Source organism: Hypanus sabinus, chromosome 2, assembly GCF_030144855.1.
Source record: "Hypanus sabinus isolate sHypSab1 chromosome 2, sHypSab1.hap1, whole genome shotgun sequence".
Lineage (NCBI taxonomy): Eukaryota > Metazoa > Chordata > Chondrichthyes > Myliobatiformes > Dasyatidae > Hypanus > Hypanus sabinus.
The window spans coordinates 101,689,653-101,706,586 of NC_082707.1; the positions used below are offsets into that span (position 1 = coordinate 101,689,653).

General features: G+C 41.0%; 1 protein-coding gene across 2 annotated transcripts in view; it reads right to left on the reverse strand.

Annotated features, from left to right (window-relative positions):
* LOC132381635 (ephrin type-B receptor 1) overlaps positions 1-16,934 on the reverse strand; it is a 653,754-nt gene that overhangs the window by 27,290 nt on the left and 609,530 nt on the right. For both annotated transcript variants that reach the window (XM_059951218.1, XM_059951207.1), the window contains exons 13-14: positions 16,113-16,262; positions 2,950-3,143 (exon numbers count right to left, since the gene is read on the reverse strand). In XM_059951218.1, the coding sequence (XP_059807201.1) occupies positions 2,950-3,143; positions 16,113-16,262 (344 nt within the window). The remainder of the gene's footprint in view (positions 1-2,949; positions 3,144-16,112; positions 16,263-16,934) is intronic.

Genomic DNA, 16,934 nt, shown 5'->3' on the forward strand with positions numbered 1-16,934 from the left:
GAGTTGAAAAGTCTGAGCATCACTTGGTTCTCGTTACTGTTATTAGATTATGGGTTCAGATGAATGAATGGGGGTTTTGTTTATAAAAGGAGGTTGCACTGAAATGGGACACCACTTTGGGGGGCCCTGGAAAGAATTAATCCTTTCTGTTTTCATGAGAGGACAAAATGACCCCTGGCCCCACTTCATCAACTTTTATAGGACAGAAGTGGCTGGGGGAGGGGAGTGTATGACATTAGGGACACAAACCATGGTTATAACTACTAATAGTGAGAGGGAAATTGACAGCAACTTGCCTCTGATCTTCCCTGTGGCTTATTTATTTATTGCTTTTTCTTGCCTCAATTGTTTTGATAGTTCAATGGGAAAGTAGAATAAAATAAAGATATCATCACTTTATCCAAATCAGTTTGAGAAGTTGGAATTATTTGACATCAGTTCCTTCATTTGCAGGAAGATGTTACAGAGAGGGTTAAGGTAAAATGCATTGCTAGATGTGCAGAGGGTCTGGAATTTTACGCTTACGACCTGAAGAGATTGATGTGGTAACTGTATTTGTGTTTTAATTTGTTAACTAAAGATGGATCCCTCAAAACAGTTAAAACTAGAACTGCGAGGTTTTGTTTGCACAGGAATACACATTTAGGAATTGCTTTCAGACACCACCCCCCTTCTTTCTGAATCTCTTCTGCCTTGCTTCCAACTGAGGCACCTCGCAGGAAGCACATCTTAGAGAAATAAATTTCTCAGTAGCTTAGCCTAAAGGTGGCTATGTAGAAGGGTTAAAGAAGAGAAGGAGCTGAAACAAAGACTGAAGGGAATAAAGGGATGAGGACAGTCAGGTTTGTGAGGAGGTTGATCTAGCATCTAAATATCAGCATAGCCCAACTGGATTGAAGACAGTGCATTTGTATATAGATACACTTGGCAGTGTCATTCCCATGTTGCACTGGCATTTTATGCTCACAAGAACCTGCACCACATTATATCTTCCATAACCTTAAGATGGTCCTAGAGCAGTCTAGAGTTAGTTTAAGAATTTTGAAGTGTAGTCACAAATATCTGCAGTCATGGCAGACCATTTACACACACAAACTTCCTAAGAATGGTAAACTGAGATGAATATTGAAATAATTATTTCTTCAGTGATTCTAACTGAGAAGAAATAATGACCAGGATACCCCTGATCATCTCTAACAATTGCCACAGATTTTGTTATGAAAGGGAGGAAAACAGGCTGCATGAACTGAGTATCAGGGACTCAGGACTTTGAAGGGATCCTGAACTCTGAACACCCTGACTCAGAGTGAGGAGGGTGCTTTCAGCAGAGTGTGAAAGCTGGCATACAAAGGTGGATGCACAATTAAATGAGAAATTGTGAAGTTCATACAACCTGATATTTTAGGGTTTTAACATTCAAAATTATACCAGTTCTCTCCTTATGCGGCATCTGTACATCTCTCAGGAAGTATAGTTCTGACATTACTATTTTAAAGACAATTTCCTAGAAATTCTCCTTGGTCAGCTGTGCTAGATATGCTACATAGACAGGTCTGTATGTTTCACTCTGCCTTCAAAAATCTGAAATGACTTCAATGCAATGAAATGCAGGGTACAACTGCAAAGTTGAGTTGACAAATAGCATCATTGACCATGGATATAGTTCCAGTCAAAAATAAGAGAGGTCACAGCAGGACATTGATAGGATGCAAAACCAGGCTTAGAAGTGGCAGACGGAGTTCAACCCAGATAAGTGTGAAGTGGTTCATTTTGGTAGATCATATATGATGGCAGAATATAGTATTAATAGTAAGACTCTTGACAGTGTGGAGGATCAGAGGGATTTTGGGGTCCGAGTCCGTAGGATACTCAAAGCTGTTGCGCAGGTTGACTACGTTGTTAAGAAGGTGGGATTGACTTCAAGAGTTGAGAGGTAATGCTACAGCTATATAGGACCTGGTCAGACCCCACTTGGAGTACTGTGCTCAGTTCTGGTCACCTCACTACAGGAAGGATGTGGAAACCATAGAAAAGGTGCAGAGGAGATGTACAAGGATGTTGCCTGGATTGGGGAGCATGCCTTTTGAGAATAGGTTGAGTGAACTCAGCCTTTACTTCTTGGAGCGACAGAGGATGAGAGGTGATCTGATAGATGTGTATAAGATGATGAGAGGCATTGACTGTGTGGATAGTCAGAGGCTTCTTCCCCAGGGCTGAAATGGCTAACATGAGAGGGCACAGATTTTAGGTACTTGGAAGTAGGTACAGAGAAGATGTCAGGTGTAAGTTTTTTTTTTATACAGAGTGCGTGGAATGGGTTGCCGTTGACGGTGGTGGAGGCGGATACAATAGGGTCTTTTAAGAGACTCATGTATAAGTAACGGAGCTTAGAAAAATAGAGAGATATATGTAACCTTAGGTAATTGCTAAAGTAATTACATGTTTGGCATAGCACTGTGGGCCGAAGGGTCTGTATTGTGCTGTAGTTTTTTAATGTTTCTAATAACATAACCTCTCTTTACATAATAATGTGAATATTATGAAGAATATTATATTTCTAAAAAAAGGCAACCTTCTTTTCAATAGACTGGATAAGAATGAAGACCATAAGAGATTCTCTAGATGTTGGAATCTGGAGCAACAAACAAAATGCTGGATGATCTCAGTGGGTCAGTCCAGATGAAGGATCTCAACCCAAAGTGGTGATACTCCACAGCCATTGTCCCACCAAGTTACTCCAGCATTCATTTTGTGCCTAAAGAAGAAAAATCATTCCTTCTGTTTCCAAAGCACCAAATGCAAAATCTAAGAATGGTGATGAAAGCTTTCCCTACGGAGTGTAAGTGTTATGTCTCAGAATTGCATCTATATCTGAAAATAATAGGCAAAACCAAATGGCAAAAGTGGTAGCATGTTTAGTCCACTTGACAGAAGATGATCAAAACCTACACTGCGGTAATGGTGGCCATGGTCTTGAGGCTGGCTGGGTTCCGGATCATTTTGTCCAAGGTGTTGACATTCTGAGCAAACTTAGGTCTGGAATTACGGTCTTTCTGCCAACAGTCCAGCATGAGCTGATGCAAGGCAGCCGGGCAGTCCATGGGTGGCGGAAGGCGATAGTCCTGCTCAATAGCATTGATGACCTGAAAATACATACAACACCTGATTATAGAACAGTTGCAGGGAAGTTTCTTAATTGCTGGTGATTGAGATGTTGCTGGGCTGCTGAGAATAAGTTTAAATATAACAGGACAGAAACAAGCCCTTCAGCTCAATTCACCTATACTCACCAAGATGTTAATCCAAGCTTATGCCATTTTCCTGTATTTGTCCCACACCCTCATCCCATTTTTCTGTGTTTGTCCCATACCCTTATCTCATTTTCCTGTATTTGTCCCACACCCTTATCTCATTTTCCTGTGACTTGTTCCACATCATTATCTCATTTTCCTGTGCTTGTCCCATACCCTTATCCCATTTCCCCTTGTTTGTCCCATACCCTTATCCCATTTCCCCTTGTTTGTCCCATACCCTTATCCCATTTCCCCTTGTTTGTCCCATACCCTTATCCCATTTTGCCATGTTTGTCCCATACCCTTATCCCATTTTGCCATGTTTGTCCCATTCCCTTATCTCATTTCCCCGTGTTTGTCCCACACCCTATCCCATTTTCCTGTGCTTCTCCCATGCCCTGAGAAAAAATTCTACCCACATATAATACAGTACATGAGGAAGCTGACAACAGGAGTCCTTCTCACCAACACCATTTGGCTTGTTTGCAAGTTCTGCTGAATTACTTTGATAGCACAATACAGTATATCCTTCTCCAAAGGAGCCTCCAGGGTGCTACATGCAGACTTATAGTCATTAATATTATTTTGCACCGTTATTTTCCTGTGGATGAAAGTGATGCAGCATGGTTTTTGGTAAGAATATGCCTCAGAATGCAGTGAGCGTATGGTACAATTTGCAGCTGAACAGCTGCTGCATCACAGCTCAAGTGACCCGTGGTTGATATTGATCTCTGGTGGAGTTTATGTTCACCCTGGGACTGTGTGGGTTTCCTCTCAGTGCATTGGCTGCCTTGCACATCCGGAAGTGCCAGTAGGTAAGTTAATTGGCTGCTGTAAGTTAACACTAGTGTGCTGTTTGGCATCAGATCGGGGAGGAGTTGGGGAGAGTAAAATGGGATTAGAGTACATGGATGGCTGATCGTCAGCATGGGCTCATTGGGCTGAAGGGCCTGCTTGTGTGAGGTATGATTATATAACTCTATACATACATGCATATTAGCTCCATAAGTGGCAAAGCACAGCAACTCTGAAATTATTGAAGCAAAAAATGCACAAAGTCATAGGGTGGGACAACAGCAAAATCAGCGGCTTACAGAGAGTTGAACAATCCCATAGTGAAAGGACAGAAATTCCTTTTGCACTGTCATGCTCGGAGAATAGATGCCCAGCAATTAATTGATGAAGAAGCTCCAGGAATTACCAGAATCCTTTGAATCATTTCCCTGGTGAAGAGGTATCTTCTTGGATAGGTAAACTAACATGCCAAATGAGCTGCCCCATAGATCATGACAGGAAAGGAAGGGGAAGTACACAGTGACCAAAGGGAAAGCTGGATGTTAATGCAAATTGCTGCAGAAGGAAGTACTGAAGGAGTTAATGATGGGTAAGATACAGTATGGGATAACCTCAGAAATTTGATCTAAGCAATGGGCATCCCAATGCTGCCCATTTCCCCATGCTAACACCAGCCTCCCTCAGCTCACTGCTGGTGAGCACTTCATCCAGGTGACTATTCCAATCTTCCTTTGGCTAGCAATTCACCACCCACTTCAGGTGAACCTGAGCAAAATTCACATTTTAACCCAAATTTGCTGCTGGCCCACACTGACTAACATTCTTAACCTTTCATCTTCATATTCAATTTAATCCCACCATGACCCTGCCCCACTCTATTCTTCAAGCAATACACCTTCCATCATATTGAATCTGCTGGCCTTTTTGTATCTTCAATGTGATCGCTAGCCTATCACTTGGCTTTATACACCCCCAGAATTCCTTTCCACAGGACTTCATAAAACTTCCTTTGGCAAAGTATCAGTCCTGACACTTTTTATTTTGTTTCAGTATCATTTGTTTTATCTGATAATACCACTCTATTGTTGCTTGAAGTATTTGACAGTGTTAAAAGCTTTATCTCAATTCATTGTGCCGTGGAACAGAGAGGTGGAAAAGCAAGCATGATGGGGTTTAGAAATGGGACAGATGTAAAAATTGAGGGCTCCACCTTCCTGTTTAAGATTCCTGTATGTGCTATTTTCTTTCTCTCATTACGTTTGTGATAAGGGCTAATGCCAGGATATTATGCATATGGTTCAGGAGCAAGTAAATGTTCCAATGGTAGATTGTATTGATAGGTGAATTGCCAAAATAGGTAAACAAATAGGAGTTAATTATTGTCATATGTAATTGTTCATTGACCTTAAATAAACTTACTATTTCATGTTGATTAAAAAATGCATTTTTTGAGGGATACAACCTCCCGACAACAGCAGAAACAGCTGCTGGCAGAGTGCAGATGATTTCCTTATTCAGTCAAAACATCTGACCTCTAAGGCTGTCAGACTCAATAATTCCTTCTCACCAGTTCTCCGGAGGCCCTCATCAAAACCAAGTGTTGGAACAAAAATAAATGGTAAAAAAAATCCTCACTAATGCTTGGAATAATTATTTTAAATAGATTATTTCTTGGCAGAACTGTTGGTGAATTGTACTTGAGGGGGTGATTTTATTCAAAGTTTTTATGTGTTTGATCTATGATGAGGAATTCTGTGAATTTAACATTTGAACTATATTAACACTCATTGGTTGATGGATGTTAAAAATTCTTTCCAGCTGAAAATAACTGCTTTTATTTTTTGTCATCTTGAGACTTTCTGTTGTGTGTAGGGAACAGCACTGATGAGGAACATTTAGCACCAACTGACTGCCAAGGATATCAGAAGGCGTTTTGTCTGAGATGATTCAATTCTAATGTGCTAATTGAGGTATAAAATGGAGGACTGGAAGATAATATTTTCTATTGAAAGGAGATATGGTGGGAAAATGGTTTGGGCAGCCATCCTCTGGAAAGTCGGTGGGGGGCAGTCTCCAAAATGGGCCTTCCTTATATTTCCACTCTAGTTTCTGCCTAGGTGAGATACAATGTGGAATGATCTACTTTGTAACACTCATTTTGGTATACTGAAGGGGGACTAAGTTGTCTGAGATACAATCATCATTGGTCTTCACTGTGACAGTCATGATTTGGAAACATGGTGTTGGATAAGGACACCATTAAGCCCAGTTCCTCACTTACTTCTGATCTGTCTTGTAACAAAGTGTCAACATTCTACTCCAGAGATCACCTCTTGACCACATGGAACACAAGCCCCAATTGCCCAGCTTTCTGAATTCCCGATGGGTTCAACCACCAACTTTGAAACTCACCACCCCCAGTATCCCAAACCTCTCCAACAAGTATTCTCTCCTCAGGGCTGGCTCCTGACTCAGGGATGGTCCAGAGGCCATGAAGAACATGACACACTTCTGATTCCTACCTTGATATGCAGTGACGATTTCCCCATGATACTGATCCTCTAAGATGTTCTGCTCCCCCAGCACCCAATCATTGGTGAACACCCCACCATGATTCCTGCTCTTCTGTCACATTCCACCTGAATCCTATTCCTTGAAGATTCCCTCCAAACACAATCTGCTGTTTAGGTGCCCCTCACTTTCCCCAGCCCAGCATCTTGTGGAATATCCCTGATGCTTACCACTTCCCAAAGAACCAACTCAACATTAGGTAGGCCTGCCAACCCTGAGCTTAATCCTGACCTTCCAGATGCCAGTTCCCTTTTGCGGTCTAAGTCCTCATGGCATACTTTCCACTGAAGATGCTGAATACTTCCTTGAAAGGCCTGGAGCTACTAAAATCAGTGGGGATAACTACTAGAAAAGTGTTGGTATCCCTTTATATAGCCCACCTACCACATGAATTTGGATATAAAAGAATATCTAAAGCATAGAACAAGGTGAAAAAGGATGGGAACAAAAGCAACTGAATGTTATGTAGTTGCAGATCAACTCTGGGTTAAGTTAATTGGAAAGCTTGATTAATATAGTCATCCTCATCCTTCACTTCCCTACCATAGCGAGTTGATTTGGTGTTAATATTTGTCACAAAGGAGGATTTGGTACCTCAATTCATTCTGACTCTAAGAACAAATGTCCTTTTTTATCCTTGTGTGGACCTGCCTTCTCCTGAGTTATCCTCTTTTGCTTAATATAGAATACCTTGGGATTATCCTTGACTCTGCTCAACAAAGATGGTTCTTGCCCACCTTCAGCCTTCTTAATTGCCTTCTCAAGCACTTTCCTGGTATTTTTATACTCTACAATGGCCCAGTCTGATTTTAGCTTCCTAAACCGTGTACGTCCTTCCTTTTTTATTCATGACTAATTTTAGGATTTAGTGTACCTCTACCTTAGCAACCTTGCCCTTACTCATGAACAGAACTTGCTGATCCTGAACTCTGCTAACTTGGTCTTTAAACAATTACCACATGTCAACTAGTCCACTAGTCCACAGCAGCTGCTCCCAATCAATGCCCCTTAGCTCCTGTCTACACTGCCTTCCCCAAATTTAGATTCTTCCTGCAAGATCTGATTTTATCCTTATTCATAACTATCTTAAAACATAATGTGTTGTGGACACTATTCCCAAGGTGTTCACTCCCTATCATTTCTGCAATCTTCTCTGGCTCATTTCCAGTATGTTTTCTCTTCAGATGAACTCTCACATACTACAGGCAGTCCCCAAGTTACGAACGTCCCACTTACGAACAACTCGTACTTACGAACAGCCTGCCACAAAGCCTATTATACTGAGAATCCAAGTTAAATAGAATGGTTCATGGTAATGAATGCATGCACTACGTTGTGACACTCATGAAAACATCAGCGGTTCACCGCCTCGTGGAAGGCCATCTCGCCATTTTAAGTCGGATCACATTGTCGTTACCACTGTGTTGAATGTGTAACTTTGTACTTGGCTTAAATTTTTCTCTTATTTACCCTTGTAACCATGTCTCGAAAGCGTAAATCCAATGCAAGTGCTGGTGATGCATCAAAGGAAAGGAAAACGATCATGGTTGAAAATAAACCGGAAATAATAAAGCGATTGTAAAGAGGTGAAATGCCATCGGTCATTGGAAAAGCTTTAGGCTACAGTCGGTCAATGATTGGAACAATTTTAAAGGATAAAGTGAGAATAATGGAGCATGTGAAAGGCTCTGCCCCGATGAAAGCTACCATTTTTACTAAGCAATGCTGTGGTTTGATTACTGAAATGGAAAGGCTATTGATAATTTGGTTAGATGATCAAAATCAGTGTAATATTCCTATTAGCCTTACAAGGCTAATAAATACAAGCCCTGCAAGAAAAGGCTCAAAATCTTTTTAAGATTTAAAAGCTGCACGTACAGCATGTGAAGGTGCTTGTGATGAAGAATTTGTTGCGAGTAGGGGTTGGTTCAATCGTTTCAAAGTGAGGGCAATTTTACATAATATTAAAGTGCAAGGTGAAGCAGCGAGTGCCGATGTAAATGCTGCAAGTGATTTTCCTGAAATGTTTAAAAAAATTATTGAAGAGGGAGGTTATTTGCCAGACCAAATATTTAATGTGGACAAGACTGGCTTATTTTGGAAAAAAATGCCTGAAAGGACCTACATTTCAAAAGAGGAAAAAAGTGCACCAGGCATAAGGCATCGAAGGATAGGCTAACGTTATTGCTTGGGGGTAACGCATCCAAGGATTTCAAGCTTAAGCCTTTGCTTGTGTATCGCGCCCTAAATCTGAGGGCACTTCACCATATCATTAAGGCATCTCTTCCTGTTATTTGGAAGGCAAATTCAAAGGCTTAGGTTACAATTGCCATCTTTGAAGGCTGGTTCTTGAATCATTTTGTTCCTGCTGTTGAACATTATTGCTTGGCCTTTCAAGATTCTCCTTGTGCTTGACAACGCATCTGGACATTTGAGGAAGAAGAAGACTCTGACCTAGGAACTCCGGAACTGAAAAAGTTTGTGACGAAAAGGTTAGTCTCATTGAAGCAGGGATAGCAAAGTTAGAGGAGCAAAATCCTAATACAGAGAGATTCACCAAAGCTTGCCGTGTAATTACCGAGAACCTCAGCTGCTACAAGGACATTTATGATGAAAAAGAAAAGCTCTGTACAAGCCTCCCTTCATGCCTACTTCAAGAAATTGACTCCAGTAGTAAACCTGTCCTCTCCAGCAGCAGAATCAAAACCTGACTCTCCAGCACCAGGTCCACCATAATGTTACCTCACGAATGTCCCTTCCGGTATGCAACTGTATGCAGTTACGTTTATTATTACAGTATTATTATGTATAGTACTGTATTATTATGTTTAAAATGTTTTAGTGTATTTGGGTCAGCACTGCCTCCACTTGTCCCATTTAACCTGTCCCAGTGCAGGTGGACTTTAGGATTCGGGGGTGCTCAGGACCCGCCGCCCGCAGCTGCTGCTGAATCTGCAGTGCTTCTATTCCATTGACGGAAAACTATCATAACTGAAAATATAGTGGAAATAATAAAGCGATCGGAAAGAGGTGAAATGCCATTGGAAAAGCGTTAGACTACAGTCGATCAACCATTGGAACAAAATAAAGGATAAAGTGAGAATAATGGAGCATGCAAAAGGCCCTGCTCCAATGAAAGCTACAATTATTACTAAGCAACAAAATACAGTACATATGTTTCTTAAGTGTTTTATATGCATAGAAAGGTAAAATATATACTATATACTAAGACAAACGTTTGACTAACTGACGCTAAATAATACCGGACGTACCTGCTCCGACTTGAGTACAAATCCAACTTAAAGATGGACTCAGGAACGGAACTCGTTCATAAAAAACCCCTCTTGAAGAAAAACCACCCTATCTGCACCTCTTGCATTAAGAAAGGGAATCAATAGTGGGGAAGTTTAAGTCTTCAAATATGACAACAGTGTTGATTCAGCACATTTCCCTATCTATATGCAATGGCTGGAATTTCAGGGAACAATTCAGAAGGTGCAGGATAGATACATACTGAAGAGGAAGAAGTATTCTAAAGGCAGGATGATACAACAGTAAGTGATAGAGCAAAAACTAGTGGGAAGTGAGAGGATTAGGAAGGTTTTAAAAACCAACAGAAGGCAACTAAAAAAGTCATTAAGAAGGAAGAGATAGAATACAAATGTAAGCGAGCCAGTAATATTAAAGAGGATACCAAAATTTTTTCAGATGTAAAAGAGAGGTGAGAATAGATATCGGACCACTGGAAAATGATGCTAGAGAGGAACTAATGAGGAACAAGAAGTGGCAGATGAATTGAATAAGTATTTTGTATCAGTCTTCACTATAGAAGACACTAGCAGTATACCAGAGGTTCAAGATTGTCAGGGGGCAGAAGTGAGTGAAGTTGCCATTACTTGGGTGAAGGTTCTTGGTAAACTGATAGGTCTGATGGTAGAAAAGTCATCTGGACAAAATGGTTTACACCCCAGCGTTCTGAAAGAGGTAGCTGAAGAAATTATGGGGACATTAGTAATGATCTTCCAAGAATCACTGGATTCTGGAATAGTTCTGGAAGACTGGAAAACTGCAAATGTTGCTCCACTTTTCAAGAAGGAAGAGAGGCGAGAGGCAGAAGAATGGAAATTATAAGCCAGTTGCTTTGACCTCAGTGGATGGAAAGATGTTGGAGTCTATTTAAGGATGTGGTGTTAGGGTATTTGGAAGCACATCATAAAATAGGTCATAGTCAGAATGAATTCCTTAAGGGACATTTTTACCTGACAGATCTCTTGGAATTCTTTGAAGAAATAACAAGCAGGATAGACAAAGGAGAATTAGTGGATGTTATGTACTTAGATTTTCAGATGATTTTGACAAGGTACCACAGAAGTTAAGAGCCCACGGTATTACAGGAAAGATACTAGCATGGATTAAGCTGATTGGCAGGAGGCATACAGTGGGAATAAAGGGAGCCTTTTCTTGTAGGCTGCCAGTGACTTGTGGTGTTCCACATGGGTCTGCATAGAGAGCATTTCTTTTTACGTTATATGTCAAAGATATGGATGAAGGGATTGATAGCTTTATGCCAAGTTTGTGTCGGTGGTGAGGATGGCAAGTGCAATTTTAGCATTCATTTCATAAGGACTAGACTATAAAACCATAAGATATAGGAAGAGAATGAGGCCATTTGGCCCTTTGAGCCTGCTCCACTATTTCATCATGGCTGATCCTCTCAGCCCCAATCTCCTACCTTCTCCATATCCTTTCATGCCCTGACCAATCCGGAATCTATCAACCTCTGCCTTAAATACACATAAAGACTTGATCTCCACAGCTGCCTGTGGCAATGAATTCCACAGATTCACCACTCTCTGGCTAAAGAAATTCCTCCTCATCATTCTAAAAAGACGCCCCCCTTTTCTGAGGTTGTGTCTCTGGTCTTAGATTCTCCCACCACAGCAAACATCCTCTCCACATCCACTCTTATCAAGGCCTTTCACCATTTGATCAGTTCCCACATGCTTCTGCATTCCAGTGAATACAGGCAGAGAGCCATCAAAGGTTCCTCATATGACATGCTGTTTAATCCTGGTATCATTTCCATGAACCTCCTTTGAACCCGCTCCGGTGTCAGCATATCCTTTTTCAGATATGGGGCCCAAAATTTCTCTCAATATTCCAGTGAGCCCTTGTTGCTTTTATATGTGAGTCCTCTTGAAATGAATGCTAACATTGCATTTGGCTTCCTCACCACAGACTCAATCTGCAAGTTAACCTTTAAGGTATCCTGCAAAAAGACTCCCAAATCACTTTGTATCTCAGATTTTTGAATTTTTGCTCTATACAGAAAATAGTCTAACCTTTCATTTCTTCTATCAAACCGCATGACCAAATACTTCCTGACACTGTATTTCATCTGCCGCTTATTTGACCATTCTCCTACTCCGTCTAAGTCCTTCTGTAGCCTCTCTTCCTCAAAACTATGTACTCCTCCACTTGTCTTTGTATCATCTGCAGACTTTGCAAGAAAGCCATCAATTCCATCATCCAAATCACTGACATATGAAGTAAAAAGAAGTGGTCCCAATACCACTAGACACTGGCAGCCAACCAGAAAAGGCTCCCTTTATTCCCACTCTTTGCTTACTGCCAGTCAGCCACTGCTTTATCCATTTTCGAATCTTTTCTGTAATACCTTGGGCTTGTAGCTTGTTAAGCAGCCTCGTGTGTGGCACCTTGTCAAAGTACTTCTGAAAATCCAAGTTCAGAACATAAGCCGATTCTCCTTTGTCTATCCTGCTTGTTATTTCTTCAAAGAATTCCAAAATATTTGTCAGGCAAGATTTTGCCTTGAGGAAACCATCCTGACTATGACCTATTTTATGTTCCTCCAAGTAACCCAAAATCACATTATTAATGATGGACTCCAACATCTTCTCAACTGCAGAAGTCAGAAAAACAGGCCTAAAATTCCTTTTACTCTGCCTTTCTCCCTTCTTGAAGAATGGAGTGATCTTTGCAATTTTCCAGTCTTATGGAACCATTCCAAAATCTAGTGATTCTTGAAGATTCATTGCTAATATCTCCACAATCTCTTTAGCCACCTCTTTCAGAACCTTGAGATGTACACCATCTGGTCCAGGTAACTTAGTTCTACCTTCAGACCTTTCAGTTTCCCAAGATCCTTCTCCCTAGTAATGGTAACTTCACACACTCCATGACCCGACAGCTGGAACTTCCACCATACTGCAAGGTGTCTTCCACAGTGAAAATTGATGCAAAATACTTATTCAGTTTGTCTGCCATTTCCTTGTTCCCTCAGTACTACCTATCCACATTGTTCTTCAGCGCTCCAATATCCACTCTTACCTCTTTTTACACGTTATGTATCTGAAGAAACTTTTGGTATCCTCGTTAATATTATGGGCTAGCTCACTTCCACATTCCATCTTCTCCTTCTTAATGACTTTTCCAGATGTGTTCTGTTGGTTTTTAAAAGCTTCTCAATCATCTTAACTTCCCACTATTTTTGCTCCATTATATACCCTTATGTTGGCATTGACTTCCCTTGTTTGCCATGGTTGAGTCACTTTGCTTTCAAAATACTTCTTCCTTTTTGGGATGTATATATCCTGTGCTTTCTGAATTGCTTCCAGAAATTCCAGCCACAGCTGCTCTGTCATCATCCCTGCCAGTGTTCTTTTCCAATCACTTCTGGCCAACTCCTCTCACGTGGCTCTATAATTCTGGTACATCTAACTTCAGCTTCTCCTTCTCATATTTCAGGGTGAATTCATTCATACAATGATCACTTCCCTCTTAGGGTTCTTTTACCTTAAACTCTCGAATCAATTCTGATTCATTGCACAATACTCAAGTCAGCATAGCTGAATCTAGTGGGCTCAACCATAAGCTGCTCTAAAAAGCCATCTCGTAGGCATCCTAGAAATCCCCCCCTCCTTTGGGATACTGCGCCAACCTGCTATTTCCAATCTACCTTATTCTAAAATTTTCCATGACTATTGTAATATTGCCCTTTTGGCATGCATTTTCTATCTCTCGTTGTCATTTGTAGACCATCCAGAGTCTCTATCGCATCCACAGAATCTCTTTTCTGTACCTCTGACCACTGAATCTCCTATCAACACCGCAGTCCCCTTCACCAATCTGCTCTTCTGAGCCATGGCGCCAGACAGTGCCAGAGATCTTGTCACTGTGGCTCCTCCACACTCCACCCTCCCCCCCGGTAGGTTGCCTCCTTAACAGAATCTAAAGCTGTATACTTATTATTGAGGGAAGGGTGTGTCTATTTCTCTTCCTTCCCCTGGTCACTGCACACTTCCCTGAAATTCTTTTCTTGCAGGTATTGACAGGAGAAACTTTTGTTCAATGAAGAGTTGCACACAAAGACTGATAAATAATGTGCAAAAAAAGACAATCTATGCAAAGACAAGAAAAAAGCAAGTAAAAACAATGATAAATAAATAAATAATACTGAGAATATGAGTTATAGAGTCCTCTAAAGTGAGTCTATAGGTTGTGAAATCAGTGCAGAGTTGAAGTGAGTGAAGTTATCCATGCTGGTACAGCAGCCGGATGCTTTAAGGGTAATAACTGTTCCAGAACCATGTGGTGTGAGGCAACTGTGCCTCTTCTATGATGGCAGTGGTGAGAAGGGAGCATGGCCTGGAGGTGGGGTCCTGGTATAACTTCCACACTTCTCCATTCATCCTACTTCCAGTAAAGACTAATACTAATTTATCTTGTAACACAAACATTTACTGATTCCCAACCTTTTCCCAGACATTCTCTCTTCTCCCCTTCGTCACTGGGCAGAATACAAAAACCTGAAAGCACGTACAACCAACTTCTACCCTGCTGTAATAAGACTATGAAATGGCTCCTAGCATGAGATATAGACTCAGTACATCACAACCTACCTCTTTACAATCTTGCACTTTACTGTTTAACTGCACTGTACTTTCTCTGCAATTGTTACACTTTATTCTGCATTGTTATTTTTTCACCATGCTCTACTTCAGTGAATTGTATAATAATTTGACCTGTATGAACAGTATGCCAGACAAGCCTTTCACTGTATCTTGGGAATGTGCCAATAATAAACCAATTCTTCCACCATTTAAAACTACTCAAATCAAAAATCTGTAGGCTGCACCAGCCCAGGCTCAGATGTTTGGTGTCAGCATCTGTTAGAAACACACACACCACAGGACCAATTCACAGGTTCAGCATCCTCAAGACATACATAGAGTCTATACAACAGCTGTTGGAGCAAGCTCATGTAGGAAAAAGCAGATGACTAATCAACGTCCATTAGCTGCTAATCAGTTTGTCATTATGCAGATCAGTGTCACCAAGAGGATGAAGGCAAAGAAATGATTTCAGTCCCAGTAAACTCACGCACTCTTGAAGATAATGAAGAATACCAATTAGAAGGGTTGAAAAATATGAACATTTTCTTATGGTAAAAAAGTGCACTGGAATCAAATGTACTGTTCCCTTAGGCTGGAAGCTTTAAATAATGTAGTCTGGAGAAAGAGAATCAGAATAGATTCATGAGCAAATTTTAACCCTACTTGTCCAGCGAAAATCTCCCCTTCACACAAATCCTGATGTTAACCTGGTCTGAGAGAAGACCAAACACGAGGAAATCTGCAGATGCTGGAAATTCAAACACCAACACACACAAAATGCAGCATTTATAGGGAGAAGCACTGTCGACGTTTCGGGCCGAGACCCTTTGTCAGGACTAACCGAAAGGTAAGATAGTAATTTACCAGCATTTTGTGTGTGCTGAGAGAAGACCACATACTTTTACTTAGTAAATGTAAATGATAAACAAACTCCAAATTTTGGAAATCTGAAATATAAACAGAAAATTCTAGAACCACTCCGAAGATCAGGCAGCCTCTATGGAGGACAAAACACAGTTAACATTTCAGTTGGAATGTTTCTTGTTCCATAGATGCAGCCTGACTTACTGAGTGTTTCCCGCAATTTCTGTTTCTATTTTAGGATCCCTCTTTAAATATGCATTTGAAAGTTGCATTGATCTGATGGTACACTTCTTACACTTTGCTGGCTACAGTATTAACATCAACTCATTTCTGGTCAGAAAAAGCCTGGGACTGATGGATATGGTTATACTTCCCACATAGCATTGGCTCTCCACAGTTCCCTGAAGACAGTTTAAACCACCCACCCCCCAATCCCACCATAATTCTGCCTTTTCCTTAACTCCTTCCTTTTGAAGCTGTAGATTATCCCCCAGAGTAGGTTTCTTTGAGGCAGTGTTAAATTAATCAGCTTCACGTTAAATAACTACAGTAGTGGATAACTTTTTCTGTTTACATTTGATTTTCATCATTCATGACCTTTTCCTTTGATCTCATTGTGAAAGCCGTTTCTCATACATCTTAGTGCTGTATTATATTGCAAGAACACACTTACATCTTGATTCGACATGTCCCAGTAAGGTCTCTCTCCAAATGACATCACTTCCCACATGACAATTCCATAGCTCCACACATCGCTGGCTGAGGTAAACTTGCGGTATGCGATCGCCTCGGGTGCAGTCCACCGCACGGGGATCTTCCCACCCTGTACAGGCAGTTAAAAAGAGTACATTAGCCTTTCTATTCGTTGCTATACAATCCTCATGAAGTCTGTCTCGCCAAAGAAAACTCTCAGATAAAGCAAACCCATACAAACAGAAGCTACAACTTCAACATCTCAACACGAGAGGACAAGAACACTAGAAAATAGGAGCAATATTGGGCCACTTGGTCCCTCAAGTCTGTCCTACCATTCAATATGATCATGCCTGATTTATTCTTGGCTCAGTTCCTCTTCTGTGCCATAACTTCGATTATCTCTCTCCACTCTAAATAATTGATCATCTCACCTCCACCGTCTTCACAGGCAGAGAATTCCAGTGATTCACTACTCTCTGAGAGAAAGAGATGCAAGAGACTCGAGATGCAGGAATCTGAAACAATAAATACCAAAGGCCTTGACTGATTCTGCCTGACCTGCTGAGTTCCTCCAAAGTGTTGTTACCTTCTGACAGAAGGCAAGTGACCAGAGGGACATAATGCTCCTCCATCAGCACAAAACACGTGCCTTTTACCACAAAAAAAATAGGGCAGCAGGTTCACAGGAGCATCATCACCTGCAGGTTCAACTCTAAGTCTTGGGTTCCTTTTAATTTTTCCCCTGTCACTATTAATCTATGTCCTCCAGATTTAGATTCCTTTACCCTGGGAAAAAGAC